At 42.0% G+C, this 22,143-nt stretch overlaps 2 protein-coding genes across 3 annotated transcripts in view; both read right to left on the reverse strand.

The window, feature by feature from the left end:
- Positions 1-143: 143 nt before the first annotated feature.
- golm2 (golgi membrane protein 2) lies at positions 144-9,400 on the reverse strand. 2 transcript variants are annotated; one of them, XM_079555361.1, is made up of 10 exons: positions 8,405-9,397; positions 7,092-7,146; positions 6,580-6,682; positions 6,408-6,498; positions 6,218-6,323; positions 5,785-5,871; positions 5,436-5,699; positions 4,314-4,445; positions 2,716-2,883; positions 148-880 (listed from the first exon to the last, which is right to left on the reverse strand). In XM_079555361.1, exons 1-10 carry the CDS (start codon positions 8,729-8,731, stop codon positions 804-806), a joined length of 1,410 nt encoding a protein of 469 aa, XP_079411487.1. In that variant the 5' UTR covers positions 8,732-9,397; the 3' UTR covers positions 148-803. The 2 variants fall into 2 exon arrangements, with proteins under 2 accessions (XP_079411488.1, XP_079411487.1); XM_079555362.1 differs by lacking the exon at positions 2,716-2,883 and having other exon boundaries at positions 144-880; positions 8,405-9,400.
- Positions 9,401-9,697: 297 nt separating this feature from the next.
- The window catches only part of fam189a1 (family with sequence similarity 189 member A1), a 158,753-nt gene continuing 146,307 nt past the window's right edge, over positions 9,698-22,143 (reverse strand). Inside the window, 10 exon segments of the mRNA XM_079555156.1 lie at positions 9,698-10,554; positions 11,328-11,620; positions 11,739-11,807; positions 11,896-12,663; positions 12,735-12,813; positions 13,529-13,664; positions 15,186-15,346; positions 16,270-16,377; positions 22,008-22,042; positions 22,045-22,138. Coding sequence (XP_079411282.1) covers positions 10,351-10,554; positions 11,328-11,620; positions 11,739-11,807; positions 11,896-12,663; positions 12,735-12,813; positions 13,529-13,664; positions 15,186-15,346; positions 16,270-16,377; positions 22,008-22,042; positions 22,045-22,138 — 1,947 coding nt within the window. The 3' untranslated portion in view covers positions 9,698-10,350.

Raw genomic sequence — 22,143 nt, forward strand, 5'->3', positions numbered from 1 at the left:
TATCACATGTCCCCAAAAGCCATAGATGTCCAATTAGTTTTGTCATATTTTGTAGGAACACACGCCGATAATAGTAACACAACTTTAATAATTTAACATCACATTCACCATGCCATTTGATGAACAACAAACTAATATTTTTATCACAAAAAGAGCTAGTTTTATTTCCAGATTTTCTCTTACAGGCCATTCTTAGTACAAACAGTAACAGTTCATTTATGTACAAGACATTATGGAAGGAAGTCAGTACGATGGTGCTACAATATTAGACTGCACATCATGAAGAATAAAAATTATGTATTGCTTAAGCGTCATGTTCCTGCCCTATTTGATTACGCCTTCAAATACATGCACTGAACTGAATGAGAAGATCACAGCAAAGTATTTGAGTCAATCGTCAGTGGCGTTTTAATGAAAAAATAAGTAATGTTTTTGTGTTTAGTTTTTCCCAACTGAAGAGGCCGATTCTAAACAAATTGAGGACGTTTCCATGGTTGGAAGGTGTGCAAAAAATGTAGAAAACAAGCTTTTCTCCCCATAGTTGAATTAACCGAATAATTTCTGAACAGTCTATGTACAGTATTCAGCTACTGTTGTTATAACACAGCCATAAGATCAACCACAGTCATGACCACATTGGCCATCTTGAGTTTATTTCTATGTCACTGCCTGTTTCAGAGAAGTCCATGACATTGAAGACAGGCGTTTTTTTAACCACAGCCATGAAAGACTCTTCTATCAAGGTCTCAGTGCCGGCAAAACATCCAACTGTTTTAAGAGCTCCACAGGTGCATGGTGCCTGTTTACAAAATGTCAATAGCTTGATGTCTTTTTCCATAATCCACGCCCCGCTCTCCTTGCATTTCACGGTCTTCATCATCTAAAAACAAAGGAAAAAACATTGAAATAGCCGTATCCCAACATTCCATGAAATGTCTTTAAAGGAGGACACCAGGATGGTCAAACATTTTGCAGAAAGAGAAAAAAAAAGATTCAAATAAAATGTCTCTGGGAAAATTACGAGTCAAAATTCAAGACAAATCTTCCCATTAACTCTTTGTAGGGTTAGGAGGATCATTTGATTTTTGTCACAACACAATATGTGTCATGATACATTGCACTGTCATTTACCAAGCATTTGCTCATGTGCAAAACGAGTGGTACGTGCAAAAGTGGATCACCGGGGGGTCATTAGCCCATTTCTGACTTACATAGCACTCTTTCATTTACATATCAGACATGTAGCGCTATGCAGCTGGTGCACTATGCAGCTTTTTATGTGGAAAAAAAAGTTAATGTGTGCATTTAACCTTGTAGTGACCCAGCGGCTGTATGAGTGGTCAACATGGCGCCTTTACTTTACATCACGGTGGTCTCTAAAATGCTCCAGGATCCACTGTTTTCTAGGTTTTCTGGTGAGAGGGTCCATCAGCGGTGACTCTGGAGCGTCATAGAGACCACTGTGATGGAAAGTAAAGGCACCATGTTGACCATTCATACAGCCGCTCAAATATCAACTTTTTTGCCATATATGAAGTTGCATAATGCACCTTTAATAAAAGAGTCAGTGTGTCCTAACTTTTGACTTGTAATGCACAAAAATACAGAAGCGATTCACACAGTCAGCACCAAAACACATGAAACAATGCACCTTCCAAAAATATGCAATGACTGAAGAAATATTACAGTCCTTTGAAGTAGGGGTGGGCGCTTTGATAATAACTGATGGAGATAAACATCATGATTCAGGGCTTTTCTGTTTATACATCAATAAATGTGAAAGTGGATCGAAAAAGTGTACAAGAATTGCATCAAAATCATAACTAAGGCTCTGAGGAAATCATGACTTTGTTGCCATATTACCCACCCAAAATTCAAGGCAAACAAAACAAAATGAGAGGAAATGAAACAACACATACACGCACGTTATAACTTTGAAAAGCAACACATTCATAAACACAGTGAGCTAATTTTAATCTGGTGGGCTTGATGTGGGTCAGATGTGTGGTGGGCACAGACAGGTGGTACTGCAGGGAGGAAAGGAAATACTACATGGTACACAAAACATGAAATCATGATTTGGCTAAAAGATGCCCTGAAAATAGTTGATGGCAAAAGGTGCTTGATGCAAAGATGCAAACACCCCCTTGTAAAAACCTTGTCACTGACTGAGGGCTGGGCATCGAACCATTTTGACTCAGGTCCATAAACGGAGGGAACATTAATATAAATGGATCAGAACTAAATGAGGCTAAAATAGAACTGGTCGCAACAAATTTGAAATATGGGAATGTATTACAAGACGGTGAAGTTATTGTGTTTTAGAGATGAGTTTGGCGATGAATGCTTTTTTCACAGTAGTCTCCAGCCTTTCCCTTTTGGAGGAACTTTTATGGAAAAATGGAAGATTACTTGGTTCGGGGATAATACTCGCCGCTACAGATACATTTTCTTTAGTTTATTTACCTATGTTCAAGTGTTTGCAGATTTGAGTCATCCAGATTATGTAGAAAGCATTTGAGGAACTATCTGGAAAGAGCTGGAGGAGCTACTGGCATCTCCTGAGCTACATGCTGAACCTATGAGACACGAAGTGCGACTGTGACTGCAAGCATGGGGACAGATGCAGGGGTGGCAGCAGGACATGGGTGGAGGACAGGAGGGATGGTGGACAGCGGTGGACACAGTTTGGTCCAGTCTTCAGACCGGGCTCACCTTGGACGTCTTCCTCTCCACCATCACCATCCTCTTCCTCATTGTAGGCTAGCTCGGCCTGTTTGTCTGCCTCATACTCACCCACGTTGCCGTCGTCCCCATTGTAGTCCGCCAGCTTAGAGCCGTGCTGCGGATCTACTGGGGACTCGTTCTCATCAAAGAACCGGCCTGCAGGAGGCAGAGAAGGGCCTCATCAGGAAGGGGAAGGAGAGGGGAGGCAATTGTAGGCGATTGGCAGGGAACGGGCCGCGAGGACTACAGTAATCAAGTCAAAATGATCAAGTCATATCAGAAGATACATGAATGATTATTGTAAATATAGGCGGTTAATGATCTGTGTAAGCATTCATTCAGATTCAGGCGACTATATTTATCCTACATGAGGCAATTGATTTAGAGCAGCCTAAAAAAAACAAAAAACATTCATACAGGTACATTCCATTACAGAAATGGGAACAAGTCCAAGTCTAGCTGCAAGTCGGTGGCTCACAAGTCCAAGGCGAGGTCGAGGATTTGAATTGCAAGTCCTTACATGTCTGGGCATATTGCAATTAGCATATTTTTTTGGTTTCGTTGGTTTGTGCAGATATCACAAAGCTGCACAGAGAGGCCCTTGTTACTGTGAGCATGAGCATTTAAAAAAAAAGCATCAAGTCTTTTCAAGTTACAGGCCAAAGTCCCAACTTCGAGTCACTGGTGCTCAAGTTCAAGAGTCTTAGTGCATTTGATCAAATCCAATTACCGACTCAAAGGTGACTCGAGTCCAAGTCTTGACTCTCAAGTACCAACCTCTGTTTCATAATAAGAAAGGATTGGAAAAAAAAATGTTATTTGGACTAGGTTATATTAGATTGAAAGAAAAAAAAGGCCATTAAGGTTAAGTAGTTACCATTATCTTCTGTTTGAACTCATCAGTCATTGAATCAAAGACGGTTACCATTACCTCATTTTGAAATTGGCTCAGAGGAACCAGTTTAGCAAACACTGCTAACGTTAAAGAGCTTTGTTCATCTAACAGAAGTGGTAGGAAGAACACCTGCTGTGGATGCTTCATTCTACTTCTACTTCTACTAGACTTGCAGTGAAGGGTGGGGGCAGGTTCGTCTTCGGTCTGCCAGCCCTCACCCCTGATCCCAACAACTGTATTTTTCTTAAACTGGAATAAACTCCCGTCATTTCCGGATTATTGAGAGCACCAACTAAATTTAAGGAGAAAAATAAACCACATATCGGCCACACTCGTCTATAAGGTGTCCACGTTGTAACATGAGATATTTACACAGTTAGATGGTTCACAGCAGGGTTTCCATTAGCCAGCTACAGTCAGATTTATCATATAGTGACCGACGTAACAATGTGTTTTTAGGCAGGCCTGTATATTGAAAAAGTTGAATATTTCTATAAAAAAAAAGCTGAGATCTACGCCTTTAGGCTATTTACAAAGCACAGTAGAACGTGCCATCAGCACACTGGGAATAAAGGACTTTTCTCTCCAGGCACCATCAAATTTTCCAAGAGAAGAATAAAATGCGTTAAGAACTTAAAAGTTTATTAACTAAAAGCTGAATTTAATTTAAGATTTGCTTAGAGGAACTCACTTTGTCGGTGGTGCATAGGTTCCGCCTGGTCTTTGGGGCGGTGTGCCTGAATGGGATTGGGCAACTGGGCAGGGTTAGCAGGCAGAGGGACCGGCTTCATGTGTTCAATATTTCCAGCGACTCTGTCAGGAGCTGCCAACGACACAAAGAAGACCATTGGTCAGTGGAAACAAAAAAACATCCAAGCATAGTGAATAAAACACCTGTCTATATCATCAGTAACACAAAACATCTCATTGCTATTAGAAGGTGTGAGTGTCCAGGGGCTAATTCCCGCAACTATGGGTCTGTGTACGATTGTGGCTGGTAAGAAGCAGATATTGAGGTATTATGATGATAGACAACATTCACAACTTCCCAAGTTTCAATTTATCAATACATGAAGGAAAGGGAAGAACCCATGTAGAAGCCGGGGGGGTGGACATGCAAACCCCACAAAGCATCTTTTCATTAAGATTAATGTATTTTGTACATGGTTCCTGTCAAATACACTAATGAACTAAACTAAATAGAAAAAGGCATAAGACAGTGGTGATGAAATCACATAACTGAAGTAATCAGATAATCCAATGATCAAATCTGATGAGTTTACATTTACTTAAGAGATCTGATCTGAGCAACTGAACTCTCTGCTCGCCTCTTCCATCAATCAGAGTGAAAGGGCTCAGAACTAAGAATCAGATCCAGGAATCAAAGCCACCTCGATCAGTGGCCCGAGTAGACGCTTTTCCTATTCTTTACTAAGACGAAGTCTGGGATCAGAGATGATTTCTTGATGATGATAATTGACAAGCATATTAACCAAACCGAGAAGAGCCAGATATGACGCAAACGGCATGAGGCGTATTTTGTAAACAAGAAATTTAGTGGTTTTACGATGGCATTGGCTGGAAGAGCAGAGACAAATTTGAACAATTTATGTCGTTTGATACAAGGTGTCCTTAGCAACTCGGTTCAGATTTTAAGTGTAGGAGAATTTAACACGAATTCAACGGCTGTTTCCATCAATGTGTGTTTGGAACAGGACTTGTTACTTTCTTTGGTAGTATGAGTGGTCTCAGAAACTTTAGAGAATGAAAAAAAATCATATCTGCGGTCTCATGAATACAGTCTGTACAGTACCTCTGAGCTGTCTCTGCTGCTCTCCCAGTTCATCCGCCTTTATAGCAACCTTGTTGTCCTCTTCAAATACGACTGGTTTGTCTTGGTTACCAAAAACCTTAGCGACCACGACTGGTGCCCGGGCGTCCTGCTGCAGTCTGGGCTGGTCCAAAGACAGGCCCTGGACTCCTGGTCCATCAGCCGCTCCCACTCCAGCCCCTATGGCAGCCACTGCACCCTCAGGGGGGTCAGGCTGCTTCTGAGTGATGGACGGTTTCTTCAGTGCTGCACAATATAAACCACAAACATTAAAAACATGCAAGTCAATTCAATGGTCTTTCTTCAGATCTAAAAAGTAGACAACCCTCACCAAATTGTACATTGTCATCAATTTTTCCGACTTCACTGTCTTCAATGCCAGGCATGCCCGCATCACTGCCAGGCTTCCCCATTTCATCTGAAATAATGGTAGAGCTTAGAGTCAATGTCAGTATTTCTCAAACAGTGGTGCAGGTTCCACAGGTACCTCTGCAACTAACATATAGTCTGTATAATTTACACTTACACATTTACACTACATTTGCACTTCTTTACTTGTTCAGAACTACTTTACAGCAGTTATGGGTTAGTCCTGTTTTAGACCTGATAGATTACTTTTATAAACTGGACTGGCAGCACTGAGTACCTTCAGAGCTGAAATTGGTGATGATACTTTGTAAAGTTTGAGATTACCACTGGTCTACCGTAATATTTGGAGCACACAAAGATTACATTGTACAATAGTGAAACACAGCAGCCGTTACCTTTTAACTCTGGGGCGCCATGTTGGTGCGTCGTTGCTGTGTGGCGCTCAGCTAAACCCTCTGCTCCATCTTTACCAATGGCACCCTGTTGTTTGTCTATGACATTCTGGAAATAAAAGAAAAAAAAACAGACTGTTATAATAAACACCAAATACCTGTATCCATAATAGAACAGCAATTCTCCACCAACCTGTCTTAGTTTTAATGCTTCAACTTCTAAAGCTTTCTTCGTTTCTTCATATTCCTCTTTTAGCTGTGCGATTTGGCGGCCACATTGTAAACTGCAAGTATAAAGCGCAAACTTAGCTGCTTCCAAAATGTTGCTGATAAAGTGAGCAACAGTAATCCCCCTCTCGACATACCTTTCATATTCCAGCTTTCTCTCCAAGGTAGTGCTGTTTTTCTTCACTTCTTTGAGCTGCTCTTCTTGTTTTATAAACTCCTGCTTCAGTTCCTTTAGTTGCTCTGCTCAAAACAGACACACACTAAGTTTAGTCACATTGCTCAAATAAACTCTAAGTCTGACCTACAGGTTGTAGAAAAAATATGTTGTAAATGAATTTGAGATTGCCCTCTGCTGGACAAAGTCAGGTAAGATCAACCTTAATTTATCTCACTGTGCAGAAATTCACTTTAAAGCAGCTCCTTTAATACAAAACAGGTGCAAATAGTGAATATGCAATCAAAGCAAGGTGCAGAATTACACAATTAAAACATACATAAAGTTAAAACTTAATAGGGAAGTCAAAAATATAAAATCACAGTAAAACTATAAAGATCAAAGAAAAGCAGACTATACATATTGAACGCGTGTTGTGGAAGGTGATGATAAAAATGACAGTGGCAGGTACTTCACATATAAACGTCATTGCACCTTTAAGTCTCTGGATCTCAGTCATTTGGGCTGTGACATCGCCTTGCAACTTCATCTGAGCAAAAGGAAGAACAAAGCTGGTTTAGCACACATGGAGTTGTCACAAAAAAAACAGCTCCAAGGATGAAACAGGTTTGACTGGTTTGTATGCGGATGCAACTCAATGTTTATTGTAGAATAAATTGACAACTAAATCGATCTCAAATTACTGTATGTCACATGAAATTATTCCAGCTCAGAGTAAAAGCAGGCTCTGATGCTGATAAAATGGTGAATAATTTCTCTTTGCACAAACACTTTAGCACTTTAAGAGACTTAAAAGACTTTAGAAAGTATCTTAACATAAAAATAAATGTCTTTGTATTGTGGCGTGTTTGTAAAAGGCTTGGCTGCTGATCACACAAAGGAGTGGTGGTGTTCCAGCAACACTATATTGTATCAACAATATTGGACGTGGACACTTAGATTAAGACCTACTTCCTGTTTGAGAAGGACACGAGACACGCAGATTTTTTTTATGTCGGAATAAAAGGGCTATGTGAAAAAATGTAATACGTTATTATTACGTTTCGGCTCTAGGCCTTCTTCAGGCAAATGGAATAAAAAGGGATACAAAAAATAATTTGACACTGTCAAAAGTACGGCTCATTGAAGCTCATTGTGGTGGTTAAGCTGTTCGCCACAAATGTTGCAATGTGCATGTTTTAGGTTGACGTTCCTCAGGTGGTTTACAAATGCTTATACTGGAAAAATACAAACCAAGTTAAACAAATGTGTGTCTTGTGAGCACAGGGCATATGCAAAACTATCATGTACACAAAAAGCACATAGAAAAGAGGAGGTATAAGTGTAAATACTGCACTACAGTTACGTGTCCTTCTCTAGTTACACAAACATCACTAACATTCACAGAGATGTCTTGTAATGTACAAAATTCCGGAGTGACAGCAAGAAACCATAATTAAAGTGTATTGTGAAATATTGCAGAATACATGTCCTCAACTCACTCTTCTTATTCCTATCTTATAACGAGTTCAGCCCTGAAAAGGTCAAATAGTTCTCTGATGACAATACAAATACAGTGGAGGCAACACATTCCAGGTAACCATAGTCTTTATTACTATTTAGTTTTGGAGGACAAAGCAGATGTCTCAAAGCTTAGTGTTAGTACTTTGTTTTAAGTCTTCAGACACTAAACACCTGCGCTCCTCCACTTGTTGTGAATAATGGATTCGTATCAGTGGTTTCAATGTTATTGATCAACCCTGAAAACATTCAATGCTACACTTAACACACCAGGGAGGTAAAGTTACCTTCTCGTCACCGCACTTCTTGATGAGGGCCTCCCGGGCCTGTAGTTTGCCCTCCAGGACACTGTAGTCTCCGTCCTTCTGGTCGATCTGCTTTCTGTGAGAGTCCACCTGCACCATGAGCTCCGAGTTGCGCTTCTCCAAGCGGCTCCGCGCCGCATCCGTGCGCTTCACCTGCGTCTGCACCTCGGCCAGCTCGTCCAACAAGCGGCCGTGCTTGTTGGACACAGTCCAGTAGTTGAAAGATAGTATGGCAATGATGACCATCAGAAAGATCAGTATAAAGGAAGGGAGGCGGCCTCCACGTCGGTTTGCACCAAAACCCACCATCTCTAAAAATATAACGACACTTCAGGCTGTTTCCGCAACCCCTCAGAACTGTCCCTCTGTCAAACACATCCGTCTACGTGACATGCCGCGGATCTGCGGCACTGACTACAAATACAACCACTACAGAGCACGGTCAATGTCTTCTCACATTTTCTATTCTTCACTCTCAGTCCTGCTTCCGCAAACTAGGCATCTTCTCCGCAGCCCGTCCAATGTCAGAGGCCGATCCGCCCGGAGGACGTGGCCTGCTCTGCTGGCAGCGCTCAGCACAGACGTGGACGCTCCGCTGTAAACAGTGATGACAGGCTCACGAGCTCGCGTTAGCTTATAACGAGATGCCGCTCACGAACAGCGCTCTGCACGTGCTATCACACATTTAGCTGCAGTTTCCACATCGAGCGCAGAAACAAGTGCCTTTGGTCCAGGTGGTGTTAGCCTCTGTGGGACATTTAAGCAGCGCTAGCTCACGAACTACAGCTCTATCGGTGCCACATCTGTGCCTGTGTGAGCTAGCAGGTCCACTGGCGATCAAACAACGAGCCGAGCACAGGCTGAGACGCAATCACAAAACCCCCGTCCTGTTCATCACAGGAAAGACGCCAGGCACACAGTGAAACAAACAAAAAACAAACCAAAAACTCCCACAGAGATCTTTCTCACAGTACAGGTTCTAAATCTGATTTCGGTCCTGCGCGTTTGTGCAAAGTTTAGTGTTGTGTTCAGCTCAGCTTCCGGTCTGTGTCAAAGTATTTAGGAAATGGCAACGTTTCAAAATAAAAGAAAAGAAAAAAACATGTTAAAAAAATATGTTTTTGTTGTAGTTTTTCTTCTTGGTGCATACGCATGGCAGTAAATTAAATTACATTGTTTATTGTAATAATGTCTTGTAGCTTTTAGGATAATAACAGAAACAATGCATTTATTTAGCATCTGGCTTGTTGAGCATTCAGGTAGCTAAAAAAAAAGAGAATAAAAAATAATAAACAAAACACCACATATAAATCCATAGTTTATTATAACACTGATAAGAATCATAACACAATGAGGTAAGTTAAATACTTCACGTCTGCAATGTTCTTGAACCAGTGGCAGGCACGACAACATACACACCACACCACCCCACCATCAGAAACAGCTTCACAACGCCTGCGAAGGATGGCTTAGTATGCCCAGGCTGGTCAGTTCACAGTTTAACAAAACAAATTCCCCTGGCGTCTTTAAAGGAAAAGAGCAACATTAATAATTTTTGTCTGGAGCTCCAACAGCCAAAATAGCAGAAGTGTATTTATGTATCTCTTTATAGATGAAATTCGGTATAAAACATCCCCTGAGGGAGAAACATTCCAGTTTTGATGAGAAAAAAATAGTCACTACAGACACTGGCAGGCTCAGTCTCATTTTTGCTACCATTTCTGCTGATGACTTGGCACGGTCTCTCTCTGGGCACTATTGAAAATACATAGACCTTTTCGAACGGATGGTGCTGCAATCCCGCTGCGTTTCGCACTTTATCTTACAACACCAGAGCAGTTGTTAGTCACTGCCCAGACATCTGCTGCTCTGCGCTCCAAGTGGTTGCACCAGCGCCCTGAAAGGACCTTTTGAGCATTTCATTTAGGTCAAAGTATAGTTTCTTTGCACAAAACGCCCTGTTCAGACGAGGGAGAGTCTAGTAGTTGGGTGGATGCGCTGGTTGTCTGCGGTGTGTTTGTGGGACGGTGTAGAGAGGGCGACGGTGAGGAGCTCAGGGCCCCACAGCTCTGGAGGTGTAGGTCCTCATAAGTGCGCTTCCTTGGGCTGCCTGTAATCCGCTGAGTCATCATCTGTACACAAAAATATAATACACTTTAAAACTATGTTGTTGCCAATTCTGTTTTAAAACAGGCAACTGTGTTTGGTTTCTAAATGTAGCCAATGGAATTCTCTATTTTGTATAGTTTGCATTCTTGTAGTACTGCATATAGTTATTATAGGGCAGTTACTAGAAGGTATGAATGGCGACAACAGCACAAGTCCAGTAGTTGATAAAATGACTGTATGCCAGTGGCATTGTGGTGGCAATTGTAGAATTAGTGATAATAACAAAAACCTTTAAGATAACAAAAACTTTAAACTCTCTGTGGACTTAAAATTGCAGACTGACATGAATGTCTTTAATCAATGCCCTGAAACAGAGGCTGATGTCAGGCCATTGCTGCTTACAGGATATCATAAAGGAATTACACATTTTGGATATGCAAATGAACCATATATGTTTCTATTGAATGCAGTGGAGTAAATGCAATGACACTTACAACTCTGCAGCTTGTTCACCCAATGTAATTATGTCCATAGTAAATAAATAAATAAAAAAAGTAAAATGGTGGCCTTGCATATAACAGTATGCTATTAATTTAATGTAATCCAAACACTATTGATCTTAAAAACCTGATGTATTGTATATACAAAGCCTTTTTGAATACATATTTTTCATTAAAAAGTCAAATTTACGCTACATTAAAATGGTTGATTTCCTCCAGGCACAGACCAGTGCTGCTTACAGTCAAAGCCTCATTTGACTTTCATATCTACACAGCGGTTAATGTAATAGAGTTACCTGGTCTATGACGTTGGCACTGAAAATAGCCTCCTCCATGTGTTTCTCATCTGATTTGATGACACACTTGATGTTGTTGACGACTTGCTGAACTTCAGGAGGTAGACTGCAGCTTGAGTGCTCCAGAAACTTGGCCACCAGGATCTTGGTGTCTTTGTACATCTTCAGGTCGGCCAGGGAGTGCGGCCGCTCATAAGAGCCGTGCGTGTGCATGGTCCGGGATTTGAGATGGAGGTCAATCTTTTTGGCTTCCTTCTGCTGCTTCTTAGTGCTTGTGTGACTTGATTTGATGCCTGCTCAAAAAATCAAATCAAAGTGTACTTTACTTTGACATGTTAAGTAGTTTATTTATTTGTTAACGAAATGCCCCTTGAGCATCTCATTTAAGTCACTGATATCTTGTAAAAGTACCTTGTTCTGGAGAGATACGCACAGAATCCTCAGAGGGGTTGTTTGCAGCAGCACAGCCATAATTTTCTCCTAAAGAAAAATGTAATCAAATATAATTATTTTTGTTTGTTGTATTGTGACATGCTTATTCAGCAGACCTCTTCTTTTACACACTGACCTCGTGAGGTGGTGGAGCAGGCTAAGGGGTCACTGGTGGAGCGGACGATGCGTGCCAGTTTGCGGTACTTCCTGGCAGCTCGTAGCCCCCGCGGCCGGTCGGGGGAGCTGCTCTGAGCTGAGGTAGAGGAGCTGGAGGGCGGCTGTGACGATGCAGGAGACCACACACTGAAACATAGCCGAGGGCCACGAGCTCGCGCTGGAGGAGAGGGAGACAGAGAAGGAGCCAGCGGACTGAAGGCTGATGTCCCCCCGGAGGAAGCCACTGATGTGGGAGAGCAGGGCTGCGGCGGTGGGGTCACAGTCACCGGGAGAGTCAGCTTGCGGCTCATCATCCGAGCCTTTATAAGGGAGTGCGGCGAGGGTTTGGGGGGTTCCTCCGGTAACTGTTTGGCTGAAGCTAACTCATCGCTGATGTGCATGGCCCTGAGCTCCTCACTGGGATGAGTGTGCTCAGTGGAGTCCTCCTGGTCCAGGTTACTGTAGTTCTCGGAGGACCAATCTGGAGAGCGCTCCTCCTGGGTGTGAGACGACTCGCTGTAGCCTGTGTCACTGGGGCGTGTCTCATTGCACACCAGGCTGCGGTGACAGCGGGACGAGTGCCGTGTGCACAGTTCGAGGCTGGTGCAGCTACCATCTGTGGGGGCCCGAATCCCATACGGAGACAGGTCTGAGCCCTGCACCTCCAAAGAGCACAGGTCCTCTGAGGAGCATGTCTGGTCCGGATCAACCACCTCCGAGACTATGAGAGATGCACTGTCCACTGACGCTGCGTATAAATGTGAGCATTAGAAACACAGAAGCACATGGGAGCTATCGTCCGAGGGTTCCTCCTCTCACCTTGGGTGCTGAGTCCTGCTGTGGTGTTTCTGTCACAGTGACTGGACTCTGTTGCCTGCTGCTCAATACTGGTCGTGACCTAGGACAAGAAGCACATTATTGATCAAAACAAGTCTTGAATTTAAAGCTGACTTAGTAACTGTTGAGCATGAATTGAAACAATAATATCCCATTTGGGTCAGTAGAGGGCGCTCTAACACCACAAAGCTCACCATAATAACCAGTTTCTAATGACAACTGTAGCATAAACATTTCATAAACTTATTACTGTAGTGTTGTATGGACACAATAACATGACCAATTCATCATAACATTTGAAATGCACGACTGTTAGTATTGTTTCAGCATTTATGCAGATTAACTGTGTAAAGACGCAGCTTGACTTGATAAGTGGCTCTTAGGGCTTTACTACAAGACATATTATAAAGAAACTAACAACGATACAAAATTGTATGGATTCGGCCTAAAATGATCTTCACACCCATTAAAACGTAGGAAAAGTAGCCTATTTCCATACAATTCAAACACATTTATCCTGATAGGCCGTATCGCCAAAGCTTCAACATACGGTCCTCATGAAATGAGGTTGGCAGTGTGCGGGATCTTTCCTGATCGATGAACATTGGGTTGCCCTAAGTATTCGATGTGCGAAGTACTGTCCTCCATATTCTGAGCACATAACGTTTTCACAATTTGAAGTCAAATGAAAGTGAAATAAAAATGCAACCTGTGATGTATTTTTTACATTGTTTATGTTCAATTAGTTAATGCCAGAGGTACATGAAGGAACAAACCTGACTAGCTGGGGTCTGTCCCACCACAGACTCATAAGGGGGAGGCAGGTCTGTTGGGTAAAGCGTGCCAGGACTGTTTATGGGAACTCCGTAGATGGCGCTAAAAGGAGAATGAGGAAAATCCAAATGCAGGCCCCTGTAAACAATATAAAGAATCAAGACAATGGCTTTGATATAGAAACAGCAATTTCTTATTTTAAGAAACATGTATATTCTAAACTTTATTTTTTCCTTTTTCCAATCTTCAACAACATCATCCATCCATATTGTATTATTAAGTGCTCTCTATCTCAGTTTCATATGGCACCAATTAAGGAGGCCCAGTCATGCATTCAGTCATATCTTTTAATTACCAGCCCATTCTCCACTAAAGTGGCAGACTGTGAAATACAACCCGCGGGTTTCCACCAATCACCCTCTGATGATGTCATGACACTGGGCGGCCACACTATAAACACCGCCACTGCCCTGTTTTATATTTATGGCATAATTGACAAACAGATGTGGCTCTCTGCCAAATGTTTTCACCAGCGGCGACGACACGCGCTCAGTGCAGAGGCCCATACACGGAGAAAATGGAGAAGATGATGAGGAGGAGGTCAGCATCGGAGTGACAGCAGCTGCGGCCCGGCGTGTCAGAGATGTTTGGATACAGTCAGTGACAGCAGGGCTTGAAAATGGAGAGTGTTGGTTTGTGCAAACACCAGTTAAATGAAAACATTAATATTCACCTTCAGTGCTGGTCTGGAAGCTTTGACAAGAGACTATTGTGCTCAGTATCTTCTTCTTCATCAGGCATTGTTTTAAATCTTTGTTCTCAGAGGTGGCTGAGTGGTTTGCACTGTTGCCTCTCAGCTATGACCCCGGATCTAGTTCCTACACCGTTTGTGCATTTCAGTGTGCAGTTTGCTGTGTTTCTGTGTTCTCTTTGTGTCTGGGTGGGTTTCCTCTGGTTGGTACAATTGCTCCCATGAACCCAAAGCAGGCACAGCTTGGTAGTCCTGCACGTCTACTTAGCTCAAGATCTGGGGATATGTCCCTGGGCGCTGCTCTGCGGCTGACATAATAGATATTTTTGACTCAAAAGCTGTTTGGCATTTTTATTTAATTGAGCATACTGCATCAAATTGGTTTATTTTATTGAATTTCTTGCATTGCGTTTATTCCTCGTATTGTGTAGCCCTGGATGTCATGCTGCTGTCATAGTGCAAAACCTTTTCAGCAGCACACAGAACGACGGAAGCATCGTGATCAGAGACATTTTCAAATTAAAGATTCATTATTTATTTTTTGCATAATTTGAACATCAGATGACTTCCATACAAAACCCACTCCCTTTGTTCAAACTTGGGACAGGCATAACAACAAACAAAAATAGTGGCTTGGGACCTGCTCGTGAAAAAATGTACACAATGTTCACAAAATCTTTGTGTTGTTGGAATTTCAAAATGGATCAGTAGTATTTTCTTTCATCTTGTTATTTAAATGATGCTGTACGTACATATTGCAGCTGTGTGTGGTATTTTGATATACAGGGATGTGTCAGTGCTTCTCCTCTCAGAGCACGTCTAATTTCCCTTGTTCTGAATCCCCACATGAACGATGGCCTGGCTGAGTGCACATGCGTGATGCTAATGTGCTGCGACAGTGCTCTCACCTCTGTGCGTCCATGGAGGGGGTGCAGGTGTACTCCGGGGGGTAGTAGGGCGGAGGGGGGATGGGCGGGATGAACTCATCGAAGTCCAGTGTCTGGTGCAGGATGGTCCCGTGTGGGGTCATGCAGTCAGCATTCAGCGCCCGCGCTCGGTGCGGCATGAACTGGAGAAAAAAAGCAAACCCAGGCTTTATCATGAGCAATATGTGCATGTGATTATGAATAACATGGCGCAAGACAGAAATACTCAACATGTACAGCTTATAAACATTTTTCTAGACCTATCCACATTTGTTCTGAAATGCATGCGAGTCTTGTTTTTTATTTGCAGCTTATTTTTCAGTCTTCCCACAAATGCAAATGCTCCAGGCTCCTGTTTAAAATATGCAATTCATCCTTTGTCCAAAGTTGTACAGCAGTTCTTGCTCCTTTCACTATAATGCACCTTTTTTGCACAAGGACATAAGGGCAGAGCTACTAACTCCAAACTCCTGTAGTGTACACTCCATACCATATTCTCCTAAGTGGTCCAAATTTCCTTGCTTCTTTCTAATCTCCCAGCTGCCACTGCTGCTATTGACTCTGCTAAATTTACTGAGCTAAATAAAAGGTTAACGCCTCTTGTGGTAAATGGGAAGCGCTCCTGGGGAAATGTGGCGGACGGCTGCAGATAAGACTCACTCCTTTGTCCTTTAACTCAGTGTGAATCTAAAGGGCCCTGCAGTATCCAGGCGCTGCACTTCACTGCTACTGTCAAATAAACGTGGCACTAGATTCACTTTAGTGAGAAACTGGTAACAAAACGGACAATGATATAATGAATTCAAATAAACATTTTATTTATTTAAATAAGCCAATAAAGCTGACACAGCACTGCAATTACCAATTCATATTCTTTGCCAAGTTGGTCACAATCATTTTACTTTAAAAAGTTGCTGTATTATTGTTTTTACTGTATGGTCTGTTGGTTTGCAAATTTGTTCAGGTATTGTTCCGACATAACAGTAGCCCCACTTGACTCTGACCTCCAGACTGAAGCCACGCTGTAAAGAATAAAGGGAATGATTTATGTTGGGCCGAGGCTCACCATCTGCAGCACATCAGTGGAGACCATCTGCATGCAACACATCGCAGTGGCCAGAGCGCACACGATGGTGGAGATGACATTCAGGGCGCACACACTGAACAGCAGCTCCTACAGGGAAAAAATATATATACATATATTAATATTATCACATAACACCATTGTGTACATGCATGTTGACCATTGCTGCTATCACTGAAGGTTTGAGAGAAACACAAAGTCAGTTCAGAGGGTGCGGGAACCAGCAATGCAGAGTGGATGAGAGGGCCAGTGGTTCAGGACCAGCTTAAACACTAACTCATTGTATCCCTGAATAGGACACACACAAAAACAATGTGCTGCATTTGTACAGTGGTTCAAAAACCTGACAAGCTCCTCTAAGCGCTACTATTAATAATAGTAGGATCCGGCTCGAAGGACCAATATACAGGATTGTAGGATCCGGCTCGAAGGACCAATATACAGGATTGTAGGACTTGTATGAACTGATTTCTGGAATTCTTCATCCACTCAACATTTAGAATTTGGACACAAAGGGCAGTTTAGAAGTTTAATGTGGCTTCAATATGTTACAAAACTCTGGTATCTGAAAAATAACGGGGAACAACAACTTATTTCTATGAGTAACTAGCTGTTACGCACAAAACTGTTCGCCTAAATCATATTTCATAAATTAGCTTCACATAGATGACAATATATAGAGCCAGAAACTAACAACTAACTAAATATCATCTGAAACTATACTAAACTATAAATTAGCTGCCAAATATATCATGTTAACCCACCTCATACACAGACGCAGACATTTGCAACTGCCAAACTGACTGTTTAACTAACTGCTCAACTATTTATATGCTGCTCCGTTACCTAGCAACCATAAACTCCCCCCACCTGGTCATCTATAATAGAGAATTTATAACAGCTACACCGGACAAATTAATAATTTACTCCCCACTCGATGATTTAGCCTAGGGCTGCAAGTAATCAATTAATCTGCAGATTGTTTTTACGATTGATCGATTGATCGCTTGGCTGCAAAAGGCGCATGAAAAAGTTATTTTTCCGAAGATTTGAGGACATGTTGTTAAAGTGAAATGTTTGCAGGAGGTTCTCAGCGCTTTGAAAAAGTCTGCACTGGCACTGACTTTATCGTGGACAGAGCTGGAATTGAGGAAGTTTATTTCCACACGGGTTTAAAACTGTAGGATCTGGCAACACTAAGAGTAGAGTTAATTCTGCTTTCTGACTGGATAATCGTCCTGAGGGTTTTTGTCAACTACTTCAAAATAGTCGACAACTAAATCGATAATTGATTCGTTGTTGATTAATCAATTTGTTGTTTCAGTTGCCTTGGCTTAGGACTTCAGCACAGGTTTGAGCCAGGATTCGATCAAACGACCAATGAATCCATGGACAAACTGCTTTAAACCTGCACTACCTGAATAAGACGGCGCATTAATTCTCTTGTGTGTTCGAAATGCGCGGTATAAATAAATATGCCTAAAACCATAAGTAATATCTCTCAGTTGCAGAACCTCCCGCACATCCTGAGTGTTCACTTGAGTTAAATAGACGCACGCTTCAGCCGACAGAGTTGAGACGTGAACAAGACGGACCGCCATGCAAACCCTGTGCTAATTTAGCCTCTGACAAAAAGAAAGTGCTATATTCATTTTTCGTTCACAAATGTCGTGTGTACAATGTAGATCTATGGTGCCAGACGGAGTTTACTTCCACTAAAGCTTGGTTACCACAGCTTTAACTATAAAGAGTACACTGTCGTAGCCCTTAACTTCCATCTCCAGTCATAGTAAAATGGTTGGTTGCAACAGGAGGGGCATTTGCTGCACTAAAAAAGAAAAAATAGGATGACTGAAGAGATGATTCATTGTGACTACATCTGAGGAGCTAATAAATTGACCAGTCTAGATAAACAGCACAGAAAGCAGTATTAAAAGTATTAGCGTAAGAGAATAGCCAAGAGCAAAGGAAAGCCCAGTATTGCCTGTGTGTCAGCAGAACGCGCAGTATGGGTCTATAGTGCGGGGGACTCGCTCTGAGAATCAAAAACACTATGACTGCAGCCCTTTGAAGCTGCCATTTTCTTCTATTAGCATAAAAGCTGTAATGAACAGCTCTAAGTGGCTTTATTTTAGAGACAGTTCCAATATGTACAGCAAAGCAAATGAGACTGTAATTGCTGAGGGCGATATTGCGAAATTATTTCCCAGAGAATAGCGCTGCATTTCCTGGAAAGTGCCCTTGCCGTTAAGTGCATATATAGATGAAAAGCAGAGGGGGCCGTAGTTATGACATCAAATTGGAATATATAGAGTTACTTTTCCCCAAATTGGACTCTAATCAAATTTATCTCAACCACTGCATTAAGATACACATCTACCCGATGTTTTTCTTCAGTTTTAAGTCAGCTGATGTAAGATTCAACCATTTGTAAATCTTTAGCAAACACTCTGCATCCGTTATTCATTCATTTGTTTATTTTTTTCTATGCAACTGGATGCAACAGCTCAGATTTTTTTTTTTTTTTCATCATACATTGACAGACAGTGAGATAATAAGTTCAGCGAACAAGGAATTCTTTGTCACTAAGTTTCTGACGAACAACTACACTACGTTTCTTTGTGTTGAATTAAATATTGAGAGTTCGAGGGCTTCTTTTTGTCTTCGTCTCGGAGCACAGACCGCCCCCGGCTCACTTCACGTGGTGTCAGTGCCGTGTAAACCTGAGGGACTCCTCTCTCTGCGGCTGCTCAAGGACAGAGAGACCACAGACCAGAGCCTCGCAGGTAAAAGCCCTCAATCTCTTTAGGGAGCTCTCTGCAGCTGATGGAAAATCCCGTAGAGATTTGCTGACCTTCGCTGACAGGACTCTACACAGGTTATAGCTCTGTGACGCCATTAAACACAACACTATTTGACCCTACAGTCAGTGAGTTTGTTTCTACAGATTTTTCTAGCCTGCAGGCCTTATGGGCAGCCGGGCCCTGGGCAAATGAGGTCCATGCCCCTGCCATGTACAACATCGCACATTTTCAGACATAACTTTGGAACGGAAAGTGATAGAGGTCTTTGTGTTGGAAACAGAGTTTTACTAAATCCTATGTGCATCCGAAAGGACTGATATAGCCATAAAAACAGACCAAAATAAAGAGATCTATAAAAAATATGGAATGCCATTTGGGTCGAGAAGTTTCAGAAAAGGTTTGCCCTTGTCTGTGAGTAAAAATGCTGCCAGTGCTATGGGATAACTGATCAGATATAAATTGATATAAATAATACGACTGATTGCCTTTTAGTTATTGAGGGTTTTTTTTCTGTATATGTTATACTAGATGGCACAAAAGCTCAATCTGGCCTAGGGCACCAAATTGGTTTGGGCCTGTTTACAGGACAGGTTTCCCCAGAGTTAACATCATCAATATATTCCTGGAAAGCAAAGCATTTTCATTTTTCTAGCTGTTTTTTAGCCTGTAGTCTTTATTGAACAGCTCAGGGTGAAAGAGCGGGGAAAGCAAATTGTCAGAGTCAGAACTAGGGGTGGGCTATATCGTATCATATATCGTTATCGCGATATAACTTTTTGATATCGTTGTAATTGTTCATATTGTTGTGGACGTGATGTAATTTATGTGACGCTCAGCTCCATCAGAGCTGCATAAACATTGACTGTAGAACACGGGGACAGGTGCTTGAAAAGTTAAATGAAGGATGTAGACTGCTTGAGTAGCTCATATTTGCAAGGAAATTAGTATGCCGATTGTGAAGTAATTTGTCCATTGTCAATTATATCATGAAATATATTGTTATTGTGATATTTTGTTTTTTTGTCGTGATATAGATTTTTGGCCAAATCGCCCTGCTTAGTCAGAACTCAATCCCATGACGCTGGGGACAGAGGAGTGTTCTGCCAAATGTGCAGCAGCCTTATCCACTAGACCAGGGGTCCCCAACTGGCGGACCTGGGTCCAGATCTGGACCTCCAGAGGCTTTAGTCCGGACCACAAAGCCTTTTTCATCCTCTCAATATACTTGACTTCTAAGGCTGATCTAAACAATTTGAGTAACATTGAAATAAGATGGCAACATTTTTGATTCATTGATCAGTTCGGCTTTGTAAATAGACAATCATGTGTTCATGTTTTAACATTTAACTGCGTATGTTCGGACCCTGGACATATGGCAAAAGTTATTAAAGAAAAGTTTGTGGACCTCGAGCTGATTTAGCTGGGAACCCCTGCAGTAGACTCCGCTGCACAAAATGTACAGCATTCTTAAACCATGCGGGTTCAGTTAGACTCCGAATACTAACTAGGCACTCGCTTTGTGTCTGGCTTTACATCCCCTAGCTCGACTTATTTCCATGCAAAGCACTATGTCCTATTAACATGAAAAAAAAAAAAAAAGACAAAGCACTGTACACAGAATTGCTGTAAATGATGGAGTTTGCACGAGGATAGCGTCAAATAAGCGCGTGGCACATGATCAATCTTAAGGTGCGCGTACATAACACTATATGTAAATCATGGCGCAGAAATCCCTCTGGGCAAACAAATGTAATGCGTTTGACATGGTTGCTCACAAGATATTTAACCTCCACTCAATCCAGCAGCGCCAGTAGCAACGGGTGGGGTTATCAAGCAAGGTCATGCACCCACCCCGTTACAGGAAATCACAAATTATCCCCGCTCTCCTTCCCCCGGACAGTGTATAGCCCCCAGCTCAAGTGCAAGACTGGCAGAGAGAGATTCACATGCAGAAGTGGTTTGGTACAAATGAACGTGAATATGCATGATATGTAGATTTAATTTTCAAAATGTACTGCTCAGAAATACAGCGGTTCGCCAAAGAATAAGGCTTTATTCCAAACCACAAGTTTTTCATTAAGGGCCTTACCAACTGCAGAGAGAGTGTCTTAGCCACAATACATGTGAAGACTGTGACACTTTTAATGAAACATACCTAACTACATATACATAACTACGTAGTTGACAGACAAGCCAACTATTCTTTGCATATTTTCCGTAACAAACTATTTAATCATGTTACCGAAATGTTGCGGTCAATAGATAAGAAGCAAATTGAGATACTATAGGCCCACCGTGTCTAATTTTCTTGCCCCAAATCAAGCTAAGCATTAAACTATAGGATGAGAAAACAAACTGACATTATAGCCTGTCAGTTTGTTTGCCTGTTGCCACGTACACAAAGCAGTTTTCTCTCTTCCAGCCAATCCTTAAAGTTCTCTCACGATAAATATAAAAACTCAATCTATCCGAAATCATTATCCCACAATTCAGCAAGCAGCACATTTTTGAGGACAGGGGATTGAATCTTTAAAAATGAAAAAATTACTCTTATTGCCACAATTTATTCTTTAACTTGTGTTGCACCATTTATGATGATAATGATTGCACAAGAATTAAAATTACGACTATGAGTGTCCCCACAATCTTAAGGGGTCTTGTCGAAAGGCATCAAGAAAGCAGGCAGTGGTGGCTAAACAATTCCTTTGCATGTCCAGCTTCAAACTTTTTAATTTTCAGGGGAGCCCCCAGGGTCCAACAGAGCAACACTGTGCCGTTGATTATAAACGTTAGTCATATTTGTGTAAACTACAACTCTAAGCGTATATCACGATGACAGAATAACATACCCATTGTTTTCCCCCTGTCAAATGAATTAATGAGTACTTATCAGCGTCCCGGGACAGGCCCGCTCACCTTGAGGCGCAGGCGGATGGTGTTGCAGTCCTCAGGGGGTTGAGTTTGAGCGTCTCTCCCAGGTTGTTACAGCTGGAGCTCTGCTGCTGGAGCTCACAGCACACGCACACCCCGTCACTGTCGAACTTTAGCTGCG

The sequence above is a fragment of the Gobius niger genome (genome assembly GCF_951799975.1).
Source record: "Gobius niger genome assembly, chromosome: 4".
NCBI lineage: Eukaryota > Metazoa > Chordata > Actinopteri > Gobiiformes > Gobiidae > Gobius > Gobius niger.